At 38.6% G+C, this 18,615-nt stretch overlaps 2 protein-coding genes across 2 annotated transcripts in view; both read right to left on the bottom strand.

Annotated features, from left to right (window-relative positions):
- Nucleotides 1–20: 20 nt before the first annotated feature.
- On the bottom strand, nt 21–9,674 carry LOC139726964 (speedy protein A-like). The gene is made up of 6 exons (XM_071637952.1): nt 9,587–9,674; nt 3,821–3,879; nt 3,107–3,192; nt 1,619–1,790; nt 589–910; nt 21–76 (listed from the first exon to the last, which is right to left on the bottom strand). Exons 1-6 carry the CDS (start codon nt 9,672–9,674, stop codon nt 21–23), a joined length of 783 nt encoding a protein of 260 aa, XP_071494053.1.
- Nucleotides 9,675–13,994: 4,320 nt separating this feature from the next.
- Nucleotides 13,995–18,615, bottom strand: part of LOC139726963 (uncharacterized) — a 68,836-nt gene continuing 64,215 nt past the window's right edge. The window contains exon 11 of the mRNA XM_071637951.1: nt 13,995–18,037. Within this exon, the coding sequence (XP_071494052.1) occupies nt 17,987–18,037 (51 nt within the window). The 3' untranslated portion in view covers nt 13,995–17,986. The remainder of the gene's footprint in view (nt 18,038–18,615) is intronic.

Here is an 18,615-nt window from a genome sequence, read left to right as displayed (position 1 = left end):
TTCCCTTGGTTTGCTTGGGATTACTCATCCCTAGCTGCCCAGATCGAGGTTTCATCAAACTTGAAGTCTTGTGGACCTGACAGGAAATGTAAAAAGCATGCTCAAGTGTTGTTGTTGGGGTTTTTTTGAATCCTTCGAGTTCTTTTCATCTACAGGCCCTAGAACAATGGTTTGCATTATTATGAACAAAATATTAGATTTAAATTAATTGAACTGAAATTGAACTGAAATTGAAGATTGTATTAAAGTTTTGTACACATGTATCAATATCCAAAGATAGCCTTTTTATCATTCGTCTGAATCTTATATGGCACGAATTGTAACTGCTCATAATTGGCACACACCCCAAAACCCATGCAAATGATTCAGCATTGAGGGTATCCATGCTTTCAGTTTTAATTTCCCCTTGTAAAGAAACAAAAGTGTTTTGAATTATGTTGTCCTTTGAAATTTCTCAAAACTATTTTTGCCTCAAATGAAGGCAATGCTTATATGAACACAATGCTTTGCTCATATGCTGGTCAAAGATCATCCTTATCTCAAATTTAGACTGAAAACAACAAAGTGGAATTGCTGCAAGATCAATACCTGAATGTTTCATTGGTGCATCCCCCAACTTCACGTAGGAAGAGCTTTCCATTTCCTCGACACTGTCCAGTGAGTTGTCAGAGGAGCTGTCTGTACAGGATGAGAGGTAGAGAAAGCCACTATCTGGACTCTGCAAGATGTCCAAATCAAAGGCAAACCCTCCAGCCTTCTCGCATGCTGTACAGTGGATGGGTGTTGCATCCGGACCCAGAGGCATAGCTTCATCCTCCTCACCGTAAGTGGGATATTTGCGAGTAGCTCCTGCATGATGAGCCATTCTCTCACGCTTCCAGATTACGTGGTTGGGAACCAAACTCATGACCTGCATCAAGTGAAATTACCATCAGTTGAATAAGTATATGCCCCACCTATTATTGTTATTATTATTTTTTTATTTAATCCTTGTAACTTTCGCACTTTACATCACTGGGTGCATTCACATTAGAATTATTGTAGTGGTATTAAAGACAGAAAATCAATTTATAACAAAATTCTACCATGAAAATGGTTTAGTGATGTGATGGTCATTGGTTCTTGTCTATTGGCACATTTATGTGTTTATACTTTCAATACATATGTCATGAGAAGAGAATGTGTTTTCTGGGCACACTGTCTTTCTTAGAATGATGTAAACATGGCATTTGATAGAAAAAAAAATTCCCTTTATTTTTTTCCTACTATATACTAAACTTTATATTTTATCTTTATTTGAGCTCAAAATAGAGGTGTACTAGATGTATTCTTCAGTACAGTAACAGGTGTACATTGATTTGACATAAAAAGCAAACAAGGGAGAGAATAGGTATATTTTTGAAGGAGACTTAAATTAGTGAAATGTGCAATAACAATAAAACAAAGAAAATCACAGCATTACAACAGGAACACTTGTATGCCAGGTGCTTTTACATGGCCCTACTTTAACAGCCTCACATTTAAACAGACTGTACTGGACAAGTCTCAGTTAAGGTAAATATCAACTGATATGTCCAAATGATGATGCCACAAGCAAACAGTTACTTGCAATTCTTACCTCTTCACAGCATTTTCTACTCACTGCAGCCCTGTAGTGAATAGATCTAAGCAGTTTATCCCTCTTGCGAAGGAATCCCGGGTAGGTATTCCTCCAGTTCCTTCCAAGGGCCCAGGGGAATATGTCGTATTTGGCATCTTCTTCGTCTTCTTCCATATCATTTGCCAAGTACCTTGAAATACCAAGATGAACAGGGTGTGGACAGGAAACTAGAGTTGAACAATTGTAAATTACCAAGAATCAGGCTATCAGGGAGTAGTATAAAACAGCTTATTTGTCTATAGTTTGGTTGGTGAAATATACAAAAACCAGGACTACTACACTGTCACATTGAAACTTGATTGTGGTTTCCCTAGTAAAAAGGAGTAGGTAGAATGGCAGTTACATGCAACTATTACTGGGACTTTGCACCTGACAAATAAAAGCTGATCATTCAGGATTCCATACACTTGCATTGCAAAATTATGGTATGTCAAGACAATAGGCAAAGAGCAGATATGATATACAATGCAATATGTCCTTGAATGACAATGAAAAACGTAATGGCCATCTACAGTGGACTCCCGCTATAATGAAGTCCTCGGGACCGGCAGTTTTCTTTCGTTATATCGGAATTTTGTTATAACCGAACAAATAAACAATAGAAATACATGGAGTGGATGACATTGCAGCCCAAATTTTTACTTCGTTATAACCGGAATTTCCTAATAACCGTGTTTGTTATAACGGGAGTGCACTGTATATACTATCCCAATCAACTCCCGTTACCACGAAGTCCTTGAGACTGGCAGTTTTCTTTTGTTACATCGACATTTCGTTATAACTGAACAAATAAACAATAACAAATATAGAGCAAATAATGTTGGGCCTGGATTTTTACTTTGTTGTAACCGTAATTTTGTTATATCTGTGTTCGTTATAACGGGAGTTTACTGTATAATTTTTAAAGAAATCCAGTGACTACTGTAAAACAAGAAATGTTCGTGTGCATTTTAATTTCGTGAATTTCGCGAGCGCCAAGATTCGTGAAATTAAAATGCACGTGAAATTTCTTATCTACACTATATGCATTGAACGCAAGAGGCAATTCACGAAAATTTCTTGCCACGAAAAAGGCCGTCGGCTCCAATTCGTGAAAATTTCGTGCCGCGAATATATCATGTTTTACAGTATCAGATACAAGGACGACATTACAAATTCACTGTTACATTGTACTTCTGTCCTCGTAAGGTGTTTGGAAAAATTTACCGGGTACCCTTTTTTCCTTTCATAACTAGTACAGTGGACTCCCGTTATAACGAAGTCCTCGGGACCGGCAGTTTTCTTTCGTTATATCAGAATTTCGTTATAACCGAACAAATAAACAATAGAAATACATAGAGTGAATGACATTGCAGCCTAAATTTTTACTTCGTTATAACCGGAATTTCGTTATAACCGTGTTCGTTATAACGGGAGTGCACTGTACTGAATTTGCAATTTACTCACAATGCTACAAAGAAATTCAGTCTCGTGTACTGCTTTGGAGAATACTGGGCTCTCTTGAAGTAGGCAAAGACCATGGCCAGGAGATACTGTAATAGATCATTGCAAGAGTATGGAAATGGACATTTAAAATGCACATATGTAATATACATATCTTTTTGTTGGTACAAGTCTCCTGAGTGGGCTCGCAAGTACTGGTTGGTTGTATAAACTGAATACAGTACACGTTCTATAATTTTGCAATGATACTTAACAGTGGATGTTTTCGCGTAAGCAATTTTTTAGATGAGATGGGTAAGAGATGAGATTTAGGTAAGATGAAATTTGAGTGTTTTTAATTTTGTGGAATCAAGACATCAATCACTGGAATATATGGCAGACAAAAATATTTGCGTGCTTTTTCGTGTTAGTTTTTGGCTGCACAAAAATTATCACTTTTACAGTACAGTATCAGGATATTTCTGTGATACCTAGTTCATTGATACTCTTCCCCTTGTATCAAGTTTGATAAAAAATCTAATCTAGATTGTGTTTATCAGGCAGGAAAACTGGATAGAATTGCCAGATGGACAACTAGATGCCATTTCTAGCTCATTAAAACAACATTTAACAAGAATATAAAGTAACATATTCTAAGTTTGGAAACAAACATATTATGCACACCTGATGGTGATCATATTTTGAAAACTTCACAAAACCTTATTAATTCAGCCATACCTTATCAGCTGTTTTGGCACAGCAATCCATCCATAAGAAGTCCTGAATGACATCATCATCTGCATTGGGTTAGAACAAAGTGATATTTCAAACTGAAACTGGAGTTCTATTGGCACCTTTGGATCTATAAAACTGAAACTTTGGTTTGCCTCAGACATCTGGTAGTCAATTTTGTGAACTGTTCTTGATGTGAATTATGGTTGTTGATTGTATAGGCCTACTAGACACAATCATACTTCAGCATGACTGTGATCATCCATCTGTATTTGTTTAGGGTTAGCCTCTACACTAGTCATTGTTATTATTATTTATTTATTTTTTTTTTTTGGTTGCATATGCCGCATATTAATTTATTGCATTACCACCACAGGTACTGGACATAGGATTTATGCATGTGTCCTTTAATATGCAACAAGGTTATGAATAGACTGGAAGATATTCAGCCAAGCAAGTTTTTTTTCAACTTGAGAACAGACAGCAGAGCTAGAGGGTACAACAAGTACAACTTATAAGATGACGAAGAACACAACAGATGCAAAACTGAACTAGAAATGTCGCTATGGCGACTGGTATGCCTCCGCCATAATGCATGATTTTCGTAATAGGTCTATAGTACGTGTGGACAATGTGTGATTTCATTTTCAAAAAACTGGCAAACTATTAAAATGACATGTTTGTCACAAATGTGTTGAATGTTCATCTTCCTTGACCTAGGTTTAATTGGATGAATGGGAGAGCATGTATTTGGAGATTTTAGGACTTTTACTTGACTTTGACCCTTTCAAAAGTTTATGCATTAAGTATTTTTCAAGGTATGGAGAAAACGTGCAATTTCTGTATTGAATAGTAAATTGTTACCAATTTCATCTAGCCTTTGACCCTAAAATTCATTATAAGAGAATCCCTGTCAGGCAGAACATGCACACATATGTACTAAGTTTCAAGATTTAATAACTTGAGCCACTTCCGAGATATGGAGGAAGAAGTTAAGTTCAGCACTTTCACTTGATCTTCGACCTTTTGACCTTTGAGGCAAAAAACAAACAAACAACAACTTACCAGAGAATCTCTATTGGGTTATACATGCATACACCAAGTTAAAAAAAAAATAAAATTCCGCAGGCATTGCATAAATATGAGGAAAATAGTAAAATTTTGAAGTGTTGCCCTTGACCTTTGACCCCTGACCTTTGACCCCATGAACCCCCAAATTCCCTAGATAAATACTGCCAGTCAGTACATGCATTCATGGAACATAATATGTTCCATGAAGATACATTAAACCATTTCCAAGATATGGAGAAAAAGGTAAAATTTTAACATTTTTACTTGACCTTTGACCTCATGACCCCAAACTTTCACCAGAGAGTTTTAATTTGGTAACACATGTATACACTCATTTTCAAGAAAATATCTTCAGGCGTTGCATAGATATGGGGGAAATAGTGACATTTTGAGCATTTTGACCATAACCTTTCGACCTTTGACCTTGAGCATGTGCACCCAAAAGTTGATAGGCACAACTTCACCCCCTGATATTGTACATACATGCCAAGTTCCATCAGGATACCTCAAAAGGTTTTTTAGTTACGCTGTCCACAAAATTCATTACGGCCGGACGGAAGGAGGGACGGAAGGACGGACAACCTGAAAACATAATGCCTCCGGCACCACTTCATGGCGGAGGCATAAAGATACGGTCAAATGTCTTGTCACAATGCTGAATGGAATAATCTCACGGACTATGTGGTAAACAGCACATAACTCTTTCAAATCTACTTTGTAACTTGCAGAAAGCATGGAAGACAAAAAAGGACAAGTAGACCTATGTATATCTGATATTACCCTGAGCAGCAATTTTTCATGTCCATATTATTATTCTCATGAAACCGCACAGCACAAAAAACACAGATTTGTTAATGCACTCAGACTAGGGGCCTATACTGTGTCTGGAGCATTTTTGTAACTTTTGAAATTCTGTGAGAAACGAATTGTGAATTATTTCATATGAAAGAGACTTACATCATTAAGACATATTTCAAATTTCATGGCGAAATGATGTTTCTATCTTGAGAAATTTAACTTTGAAATCACAGCAATATCACCCCCTTTTTTTACGAGCACGCATGAAAATGTGACCCAAATCATGTTTGCAAACAACGCCGAAAAGCTGCATTCGCGTGTGGATCTCCAGCGATCAGATAATGAGGGTACAGCGGTTAGAAAATACGCGTAACAAGCGCAGAAGCCACTCCCCCTATGTCTTGTCATACCCTGTGTGCGCTGCGTGCGTACGTACGTGCTCGGTATTCAGTTTACATTCGATTCACATGTACCGTATTGAGCGCCCTACAACACGTACGAACCCCGCGTATGTATGCAGGCGCAGCTAGCTAGCAGCAGCTAGGCAGCTAGCGCAGCCCCGCCGGTAAAGTTCGGGGAGCCGAGCGGAGAGCATCGCGATTGTAGGCCAGGGGAGCCAGCATGGCGAGCATGGTTCGAAGAAATATGCAGTCGATTGTCGAGAGCAGGTGCACGCAGCTCGCGTGAAATGCACAAGCTACAACCTCTACAGCCACAGGCTTGGAATTGATGCCACATTACCACTATTCGTACATGCAAAAATGGCCAAATAAGAGTCTTCCGAAATCTTTTCCACGTCCTTTTTGTCGATCGGGTGTTCGTAATACACCGCTGCCGCTACCACCACAGTAACGTTAGCTAAGGCCTACTTCGTTCGCACTTGGCTAAGCGGACATGATTGTATTCACAACCGATTTCTCGGCTTAGTGCCAGTGACTCGAGCACAGAGACTCCAACCCCAAGCACCTTCTGATCTGGAGGATCTCCCGCCCGAAACCCCTAGCAAACGGGAGACTCCAAGTGGATGTGTGCGAAGCGCGAAGTTCCTAGGGTTCTAGATGTTCTCTGGTGCTATCTACGGCTTATTTTTCAACATACGATAGCAATAAGTAAGAAATCCTGTCCATCGGGGGACACAGAGCCAGGGCGGGAGAAATCAAATCTCAAACGGGAGAACGGGAGATTTTGCAAAATTGGGCTTTCGGCGGGAGATCTCCCGTCAAAAACGGGAGAGTTGGAGTCTCTGCGAGCATTGCGAGTGCACTTTCGAAATATAAATGAACAACGATAAGATCATAACCAATCCACAAGTAAACTAATAGTAGTAGACAGAAATTTAGTAGAGTCTGGTTGTTTTGCAAGACGTACGTGATTTGTGAGCGTGACTGTATTCGATATGTACAGTACAGAGTGCATGCTATGTGATGCGTGTTGTAGGAGCTATTTCCGATCGCAAGCGACAGCCCAGTTTCCTGCCTCGTGATATGCACATCATACACAACACATACACACACAAACGTAGTGACACACACACAGTGGTAGCTCTCTATGTAGCTCTGCTGGCAGCATCTGGCGCGCGCCGCATGCACACGCGATCCATCCCCACACAACCGTAGAGGCCATGTGGTTTTAGACGGCGATGCGTAATCAAATTTACATATGCATTAGCCCCTTCGCGCGAAGTTACTATGGATTCTTGCATACGAAGCCCCGCCTAAAACGTTCGCTGTGACCAAAAAATTATTGCAAGGGGTATCTTCAAGGCGATATCCCCACACCTAGGCGTGGAGCTAGCGAAAAACTAGCGGCACCATCGGATTCAGCATGTCCTCAACTACTAGTATGTCTCACGGCAATACAAATGCCGAAGCAGACGCTGAGATATGGGGATAGATGTGCTTCTATCGATTTTTACATCAATTTATCGTCGGATTCATGTACCGCCGTTCTGATAGGATATGGAGAAAAACTTCCTCTTTCATATGATACCAAATTTGTTAGGATTCGTTAATGGCATGGTCTGGGGATTTGGCAATAAAGGCGAAATTTTGCTCAAAAATGCTGGGTCAAAACGGCGTAGGCGCGCGGCTCCATTGCATTCTATGGGACTTGCGTGTTATGAGATAGGGGCGCGTTTTGGTCGAGGGTTAGCAGTGCGCGATCAGACACCCGAATAGTATGGAGTTGAGCACTGCTACAAAACTTATTTGCCCCTCTGCTAAGCAGTGCTAGACATACTACTACATGTACTTGGCAGAAGGGCAAATAAGTTTTGTATAGTAGGGCTAACTTTTATTTTAAGCCAACAACCAGGTATGTTAACCAGGTAGGTACATGTCAACAAAGAATTCAGATAAACATCTAATCTAGAGTCTAATCTAGATTTCTAGACTTTCTAGTTCGACTCTAGAGTGGTCTAGGTAGACATGTCTAGTAGTACTCTAGTAGAATCTATTGCTTTAGATGTCATGTGGCAAGAGCAGCAAGAATTTAAGAAACTAGCATAGACCAGAAAATAGATTAGGCAAGACTATCAACTTCTATTGTTCTAAGTCAAGTTTATTAAATGGGGCATGGTTCCAGATATTTTAGATAAACTGTGACCAGCCCGCAAGCGAACTGTGTGAAGGAGCGCCCCCAGGGTTAGGTTCCAGACAGCATGTTCTAGAACTAGAAGTGCTAAGTTAGAGTCCTACTTCTAATATTACGTCGCGACTTTTTGAATTGTGAAGAGCCGAATTTGATAAAAATAAAGGACCAAAATAAAACAAAATTCAAACCTCGAGTCTTGCTTCGAGTCGACTTCTAAACACAAGATGTCTAACGTTAAATAACCAATAAGGACACAGAGTACGTGTTCTAGAGTCTAAATCCAAGTCATCTGAAAAAAAAAAATGGATCACTTTTCTAGTTCTAACGTTAAACATCATTTCACATCGAACAGACTTTTTTTTTTTTGGTAGGCCTCAGTAAAAACCTAGACAGAAAGATCCGTCTGTCCGGAGGACTCTTTTATATTTTGCCATTAACGCTGTCCTCCGTGAAGCCAGACGCAGTCTCCGCGGAACATTCCCCGACGGACAGATACAGACCGATCTTTCGGTCAAGTAAAAACCCTGTGTTAGTTCAGATCTAATGTAGAATAGGGTCTAACATGTTACTATAATATGCCCTAACACTGTTAGAACAGTCTACCTAGCTCTACAACTACCCTAAGAGATCAATCTAAAAAACTGTGTGAGATTCTGGAACACCTAACGTTAGATCGATGTCTATTTCGATAACGTTTGACTGTAGAGCTTTCATTCATACTCTAGACCTACTGTCATAAGGAGTCTTTGAGTCTTACTCTTAGCTCCAGAAAAGCCTAGATTGATCTAACGTTAGATAGAGATTCTAATTGTTGTATAGACTCCAGACCAACATGTTTTAGAAACTAGAATCTGTGCTATGGCTTTGTTTCTATATCTGATTTATTCTGACCCATGTCAAGTTTCCAGCGGCAAGATTGCCTAGGCTAGCCCAGGCAGGGCTTGCAGAACTTTCATTCACTCTCACTCAGCCCGGCAACTACGGCCCCACTGGAATCTGGAAACAGATGAGTGAAGAAGTCTAGTTTCTATGCGAGAGCTAATTTCAGCATTTTCAGTCATGGAAGGGGAGGCATAGTTATATAGAGTAGGATCTAACGACAACGTACTGTTGTGTTACTGTTAGTAAATAACAGTTACAGCTAACCCCGCCCGGGGCGCTCCTTGGACTTGGCCTTGTACACTACACACTAACTCCTAACCGCTAGGTTACAGTTGAGTTACAGGGGGTAGGCCTACGCGTTGGGGCTGGTCGCAGTTAAATTTAGTCTAACAAGTAGAAATCTACAGCATACTTGCACCTAGGACTTACCAAAAAGCTCATAAAATGCAGTTATTTCGTTGGAAGTGACGATCATTTTCTGAGGTAATGACCTCTTCCTTCCGGCAGCAGACAGCATCTCTTCTCGGTCGTCGTTCGTTTGCACAAACGTACAAGTAGGCTTTTACTGCAATCCCGCAGGCTGCTTACCCAGTGGTGGGGTAGTGGTAGGACCTTCTGCACGTCTTGCAAGCTTTGTCGAGGGATGTCGACCCTATCGATCTCAAAGTCCGAGCCACACTCGATGCATTTGTCGTCTTAATTTCTCATTTGTCGAAACTAGGCTCAAACATCCATTTACCCTGTCGATCGAGCTTGAAATCGACATTTGTCGAAAATTATTTTGAGTATGGTTTGTTGTCCAAAAGCGACGTTGGCGACGCGCTTAGCATGCGCAGGTACGTAGGTACTAGTCGTCAAGCGCTAAAAAGCGCACCGCAGTGTGTGCCAGCAGATTTGGGATCGGCATGTGTATGCGCAGCTTATTGCGTGCTGGATGGATGCATATCATGCCAATGCAGCCAACTCAGTATCGCTTGTTGAGATCGCCTGCTGCTGCATGCTAGTGCTATGCGCTGTACGTACTGTGTACTTTTGTGTAGAGTACCTCTGCTGCGCGCGAGTGATCTTGAAAAGGCAATGCACTACAATGCACTGTGCGTAAAGCAAGGCGGTGGGATAGCGATACGATTACAGCTGTTCATGGCCATCCTGCATTCATGAACCAGTTTCTCTGCGCGTACTTGTACAACGGCGCGCGCCGAAGTCCCTCGATCCCCGGGGTTCATTCTAGAGAAGTTCATTGCACCATGTTCCTACTGCTGTACTCGCCCCCAGAGGGCAATTACCCCCCCCCCCCCCCCCCCCGCTAAATACTGGTTAGTGGTAAGGTAAGAGTTGAGATTAGGGTTAGGAGCTTTTTGGGTTAGGATTATAGGTTCAGGTTCAGGATTAGGATTAGGATTAGGGCCAGGAGAAGGGTTTGGGGTATTTGCCCAAGGGGTAATTGCCCTAGACTCCTTACTGGTCTGTGGGATTGTCTTGGCAAACGGCAGAAGAAAAAAAAAAACCGCTAGTTACCCCATCCCACCTCTCTTTCTCTCTACGCTAATTAATCTATCCACGACTCGTCAGCAGTAGATGTCAAACTGTCAGAGTCCAGGGGGCGAACTAAGATAATAATAGAATTGTTAAGTTATTGATTATAACATATTGCAGTGGCAGATCTGCGGGGGGGGGGTTAATTTCCCCCCCCCCCTTAGGCTGCCCCCCCCCCCCCAAAAAAAAAAAATTAATGTGCATAGGAAAACGCCATCAGACTCACTAACTTAATAAGTTAATAACCAAACACATGATAACTCTGGATATAACTGTGTATTAAAATTTTCGTCGTTGGGTCAAACCCAGAGACTGGAGCCGGGGGGGGGGGGGGGGCTGCAGCCCCCCCATCCACCCCAATTATTTGGGGGAAAAAAATAGAGCATGTAAGTATGCTTAAAATCGTAAGCTGGAAACCCTAAAAATACAAAATCTCCCGACTGTCGGATGGGGGATAACCCCCCCCCCCCCACACTCGCTTCGCTCGCTGGGACGGTATACTCCCTCGCAATACCGCAGCTCAGCCCCTGAACCCCCTCCCCCCTCATTTACAGTTGGTCTCCATATATCTGGGCCAAACGGCAATGAAAGTGTCCTATATAGCTAATGTATTGATCAGTGGGAAAGAAAAGCATAATAAAAATGCCTTTTCGTTCGTCAGGCATAAACATTATGGGGGATGGCAACCTTAGAACAGAAATTGCAGTATTTTGAGGGCTGAAAAGGAATATATTTTGGGAAAAAACAGTATTTTACATTTTCCTGCGATATGTGTAGTAGGCTATGTGTAATGTAATAAGGAGAAAAATGGAAAAATCGCAAGCTGGCAACCCGAAAATGAAAAATCTCCAGACTAGGTTGGTAACAGGGGAATCCCCCTAACCAGACCCTACCAAGTCTTATCTTACACCTGGAAGAAGAAGAAAAAAGCGGGGGAGGGAATGTGTTGCCAAAACAAAAGTTATATTTTTCGGCTCTTGCTCCAAATGCATGATTAGCCCTCGTGCAATAACATTTTTAATTCCCCTGGGCATATGCATTTTGGGCCTGGTGACATAAATCTGCACTCCGGCTAGCTTTGCATTTGCTGTGCACAATCTGTAGGGCATACAGTGCATTCAATATGATGTACAGTGTATTATGTATAGATGAAGAGTTTGAATTCCAAAAGTGATTACAGTGGACTCCCGTTACAACTAAGTCCCTGGGATGGGCAGTTTTGTTTCATTATATTGAAATTTCGTTATAACCGAACAAATAAACATTAAAATAAAATGTTGTTGCTGCTTAATTATAACTTCGGTGTAGCCAGAGTTTTGTTATAACCATGTTCGTTATAACGGGAGTGTACTGCAACACCATATTCATTTTTTTTAGGTCATGATCGAATAGCAAAACAATCTTTTCAATGATACTGCTTTCATTACATAAGAAATATTTTGAAGATATTCAAATTTATCACATATTTCAGTTATTCTCAAATTTCAGCAGCTTTAACCTCAAATATCTCAAATTGATCAAATTGAGTGCACAATATATCTGCTTTTGTAATCTCTTCATAATATGTACATACATATAGATTAAAATATATATATATATATAAATATAGGGCCTTATACACTCGGCAAAAAGAAAAGCAAACACTTTTGCAAGATCATATTTCTCATAGATTATTTGACTAATCATGTTTTATATAAAGGTTAAAAGTAATTTAATTGGCTATCAACCTGGTAGTCCATAAAAAGGGAAACTAGATTATGCATGAGTGAACACATCCATTTTCACTTCCAATGCACAAAGGAAATGTTTCAAAAATGGACATGTTGTCATTCATGCGTGTGTGCTCTTCCATAACAATGAGAACAAGACAAATTAAACACAATAAGAAATGCAAATTAATTTGCCAATATCAACCTATCATCTCTGTCTTTGTAGCCCCCAAAGATAAAGACAGAAAATAATGCAGGAAAATGAAAAGCCTTCAGTCAAATTTAAACAACAAAGAAGCAAAAGCAAAAGTGAAAAAAAGTTACAAATTGAAATGTAATTTTTAATTAAGAAAATGAAAAATATTTGGTTCTTGAATTTCTCATGAATTCTTAAATTCATAAATTAAAAGAATGAAATAAAGAAATTGTCCATTTCATCACCTGAGCGGCATACCCTGTCATTTAATGTTTAAGTTGACAGAAAATTTGTATTTTCCATCTGTAGTTTCCCACTGTTTTTGTTTGAGGATATAAAGAGATACAAGGGAATAAAAATCTAATTTTACCAATTCTTGTCTCTCATTGTGTTAAACTGGTCTTTTATCATTGCTATCATGAAGGACATTTGCAAATGAATGACAAAATATAAATTTCTGCCATTTTTACTTTTGTGTATTTGAGGGCAAAAGCGGATGTGGTCACTCATGCGTTGATAAACAGGTTGGCAGCCAATTAAATACTCAAGTAACCCTTAATACAGTATCTTATATGACACGATGTTTTTAAAAACATTGATATAAGCCAAAATAATCTGAAAAATGTGAAATGGAATAAGTGTTCACTTTATTTGCTGAATGTATACATGTATATATATATATATATACATTCACATACACATGTACACACACACACACACATAAATGAAGTGCCAGGTCCTTGGAATGGCTGATCAGAAAGAAAATTGATTTTCCACTAAGGAATATAGAACCTACATGTACGGTTGATTCTCTTCTACACTTGTGGAAATTATATCACCAGGACCTGTAAAATTAAGACTACACAAAGTTCAATCCGATACAGGTACAATCATACTAGACCTTACCAATGAAATCTGTGTTTTTGTTGCGTTTCTTGTTGTTTAACTGTTCGGAACTCTACACAGGATTGTGCCTTTTCAAACTGGGGCTGGGGAATTTGCTTTGTGCTCTGTTCTCAGTAATAAACCTCTGTGCTCTTCTACCCTTGCAAATTGTCACACTAGTAACTTGTGCTGACACACATGCAAAGGCACTATAAATATGTGTGTATGTATGTATATGTATGTAAAAAAATATACATACATACATACATACATACAAACATTATGTATATACATCTCTCTCTATATATATATATTATATATATAATACATATATATAATATATATATATGTATATATAATATAATATATAATATATATATACATGTATATACATATATATATATATATATATATATATATATATATATATAGGGCCTATACATTATATAATATACAGTGTATACATTCATATCCTGTGTGAGAGGGTGTGTGTATATAAAGTTACTGCATCTGTGTACGTATTTTACATGTTGTTCCATTTTCATAAACATATTTCCAATGCGAATAATGCCACCAAACAGAAAGACACTAAAATGCTGTGATTGTGGGTAAGTATACATACCAGGCATTTAATTGGCACAAATCAAGTTCATTGTTTCATTTGTGCACCAGCACTCCTGCTTTCACCAAGAAAAGGTAAATTAATAGATAATTGAATAATTGCAAAACAAACAATGCCTGTGTGTGATATTGCAACAAGTAAGGGCATGATCTGGCTAAGACTGTAGGTACATACATGTACATTGAACACTACCTGGGGGCGCATCTTACAAAGCTGATGGATGTGGTCATACATTGTATTTTACATTTGCTGGCACAAAGGATCATACACAATGCCATTTTTCTAACTTCTTGCATGCTCTAAGGAGCAAAATGAGGACGATCTTACATGCAGGGTGAAGTGGAGTGGAGGAAAAGGAATTCACCATCCTGTTTTTAGACCAGAATTATATCTTTTGAGAAACAGAACTTGCTTAGATGGCTGTAAGCCCTTCAGTATCCATGTTGTTAGGGCATGCACAAAGAATGTATTGCAGCTGCCATGGGCTCATGCATGGGCTCATGCATGACTGATGTCTATGCTTTAATAATGCTCATCATTCTATGTTTCATTTTCCTCTCTCTGCTTGATTCATCTGTGGAAAAATGTCACTTTTAAGCATCTTTCCCCAAACCAAAGAAATACAGAGAAAACATTAAATTTGCTCCAACCTGTTGGTCAAACATGAAGGTAGAGGGACCTACTCTAGGGGATGCCCGATTCTAGGGGATGTGGAGCAAAGTCATGGTGTAAGATTACAGGAAATCAACATTGGCTATCATAACTGTATTGCTGCTGTTGCTTTGAAATTAATTGTGACAATTAGGAAATATTTCTAAAATGACATGGTGCAGAAGGGAGAGATAAAGGACAAATGTAGTTCAGAACATGGCACTTTCACATTCCCCCATTCCACTTGTTTTTACAGAAAAAAAAAGAACATGCCAGCTTTACAGATGAGTCAATGGTCAGATATATACATGCCATTTATCATGGAAACATGAACGTTCATTTTCCTTGTCAATACAGCACACAGTCAGTCTAATGGTTGCTCTGTCTATGGGGATGTGGAGTTGAACTTCATTCCCCTCACTTACACCTTCAGAGTTTCAGATTCTCAGGGGAAGTCTTCATTATGAGGACTTGATTTCAGCAGCATGCCACATGCATGGCACCATTGTCTCCATATTCATACACTTGTAATACTATTTCTCATCTTGGAGCTTGATCACTATCATACTTTGCATGCTATATAATACTGCCCTTCTTTTCCTTGCCCTTCTTTAATATGCTCACACCGGATTACACAGTAAAGCTCAATCATCCAACAAGATGAAAACAGATGAACTGAATGCACCGTGAATTACATGAATCTAATCTACCCCTCTTCCCATGTAGCAAGTCTAGGCAAGTGTGTGAACCTCTGTACACAAAATTAGTAAAGCTTGGTGCTTGCTGACCAAAAAAAAAAAGGTTTCAGGGTAAGTGATGTGAAAATATGATGGTTGACTTAAGGAAACTAAAATAAGATTAAAGTATACACAAGCTAATAGATAATCAAAACAATATACTCATAAAGGCTGTCACACAGAGTTGTCCTGTTGTTTTTTGTTTTTTGTGCACAGCTTTTTGTGCACAGCTTTTTATACACAAGATTCTGATTAACAAAGAACAAAAACAAATGCAAAGACATGGCAACAGTCTGTCTCAGAAATACTCTTGGAAAATTCAGAAAATCAGAAATTGACATCTTGCTATGACGGATGTGTAGGCAATGATTGCTTCAAAAATTGGCAAGGCACTAGTTATAGCACACTTTAGCACACTTTTCTGAGTTGTCAGGAAATGAAAAATTAATACTTAGGTTCTCATTTGACTTGATATTCACACCCTCTTTTCAAAGGCACAAAAGCAACTGACGACCCTGGAATTACCATTTTGTAAATACTACTTGGTGATACAACAGCTAGATTACTATGGAAAAAAACCCAACTACTGACTACACAATTAATATTAGTAATAAAAAAACATCTACACTACGCATACATGGCACATATTTAAACAATATTTTGTAACTTGATGATTACCTTTATTGTACCTTTATTAAAACCTCAAATCAGCACATTTTTTTTCCATATTTTCATACAATACATCAATTTACAGGGAAATGCATGTATACCATTCAGCGTGTATTTTGCAATTGGTTACTTTCTGTGATTTAAGATTCTGGCAAATCATGCTTCAAAAAATATAATATGCATGGAAACAAAAGAGGGGTCGTGCCGATGCTTACAAATCACTGCACGGCCAAGAAAATTGCAATGATACGTATTATGAAGATTTACATCAAAGGAAATAACAGGATTTTCCTACAACCCTAAGAGCAAACACAAAATACACAACTCTGTGTGATACATCAATTGCTGGTGTTATATTACTGTTTTACAGGCACTTTATAATATATAAGAATAATTACTGTTTAAATAATTGCAGTGCTGTACAAATTAAGGGTGTTACTACAATCTATAATGGACTGGAGCACATCTAGCTTATCCTTCAAGTAGCATCTACAGGACTACTGACTATATACTACTGAAAAGATCAAATTGCCTATAATTTTGTAGTGTCTTACATCAAACAGTACAATTACATTGCGAGAACAATTCAGAAATACCATGAGACATTTAACTTTGGTGTGATGATTTAAGCAGAGTGCTGGTAATAAGGCAGACCAATTTTCATGACCAAAGAGTGAATTGGTGTTGCAGAATAAAACCTTGACTTTTCGTTACAAACTAGTTTCTCAATTACTCCCCTCTATAAAGGTTTCTACAAAATTGCAGTAAATGGTAAATGGCACTACCATTCCGTCTTTTTCATTCCATCTGCTTACACAGGGAACATGTAACACTTTTGGTGAAATGGTCAGTCTTCTTGAATAATATACAGCATTCATGTCTTTGTGTGACAAACTTTTGAATCTCTTCCAAAAAAATAAAAAATAAAAAAAAATCACAATCCCTATGGACAAAAGGAAACAAACTTATGCAACTTCAAAAAGTTTTCCATCTTTCCTCTATTATTCTTAAATCAATGTGATATAAGATTCCTGTCAATAGATTTAGGATATCTTACTGGGTATGTACAGAGATGGTTCATGGCTTATTTAAGTGACTCGATGATTCAACAAATTGTACCAGTTGAAAGGAATGTCCTTAATTCACAACGGTCCAATATTTGCATTTTCAATGATACAGTTCAAACTTTTATTTTGATAAAACAAGTTTGAACTTATCTATCAACACTGTCCATATCACCTTTATCCATCAATCATCTCTACAACAAAATTTTTTTCTTTTTTTTCTTTCTTTTTGTTTTTCCCAAATAATCTAATGGATAAAAGTAAGATTTACACTCGAGTTTAAGCTTCATTTTCCATGCCTCAAAATCATGCCCATTAAATACACACACCTATTCTCATTACAATTCCAGTTTTCACACTGTGTACGTATGTTACAAAGTACTTTTAACATGATGGGTGATATATAACAAAGTCATTTGATGAAACGGGTACACTTTTAATGAAATTTCCTCAATACAAGTTTATCAGGATATATGCTAACTGTAAAAATATTTTAAAGGAATACATGGATTTTCACAAAACTCTCCAAACTTTTTACACATTGGTATCCTTAAATGAGATGAAGGCTCATTTATACAGGAATGAAAAATTCATATTTTGATTCCTTTTTCTTCCACCAATTATCTCCAACTTATGATCTGCAGGACCAGTGATCAATAAAAAAAAAAGTGGGGAAAAAAGCAGAACATGAAAAGCTGCACAAATGCTGGCTCGCCACTCCGCAGAGGTCACGAACGTCCACTTGCTCCTATCAGCGACTTCATGCTACTGTCAGAGTGTTGTTCACACCAAATTCTCCTTCCACCGTGGCCTGAGAGGCAGAAATGACATACACACACACCAAAGAAAAAGTTACGCAAAGAAGTGATGACAATATTCACAACAACATCTCTCGAATCAATTACTTAAGTTATCAGTTCTTCCATACATAATATCAGAGGAGAAACTCTTACCCACTGGGTCTGATTTGTCTACACGCTTTTGTTTTTTAATTGCAAAACATAACTGCACTTGATATAATCTCTCAAATATTTTTCGAGTGGAGAAGGTTTGTAAGAGACAAACAATTTAAAATTAGCAAAGTTTATAAATTCAGATCATAACTCATTATGTACCATAATTTGTGTGCTTCACTTTAGATGGAATATCCCACTTGCATATAGCTTGACAGCAATGGTATGTTCAAGGCAAAAGAAGGCAGTATGTTCCAAATACAGTCAAACCTGCCTTAGCGGCCACCTCTCTATAGCGGCCACCTGTCTATAGCGGCCACTGAAAAATCCCCCCGAGAGAAAAGCCGTGTTAAAGACCCTGTGTATAGCGGCCACCTGTCTGACGCGGCCAGCGGCCACAAATTTTGTTTCCCGCGGTAGATTTTAACCTGTCTAT

The sequence above is a fragment of the Diadema antillarum genome, unplaced genomic scaffold (assembly GCF_040938485.1).
Source record: "Diadema antillarum isolate AM-2024a unplaced genomic scaffold, OU_Dant_1.0 seq00000106_RagTag, whole genome shotgun sequence".
Classification (NCBI taxonomy): domain Eukaryota; kingdom Metazoa; phylum Echinodermata; class Echinoidea; order Diadematoida; family Diadematidae; genus Diadema; species Diadema antillarum.
Note: the sequence above shows the minus strand (reverse complement) of the source record. Positions and strands in the feature narration are given on the sequence as shown.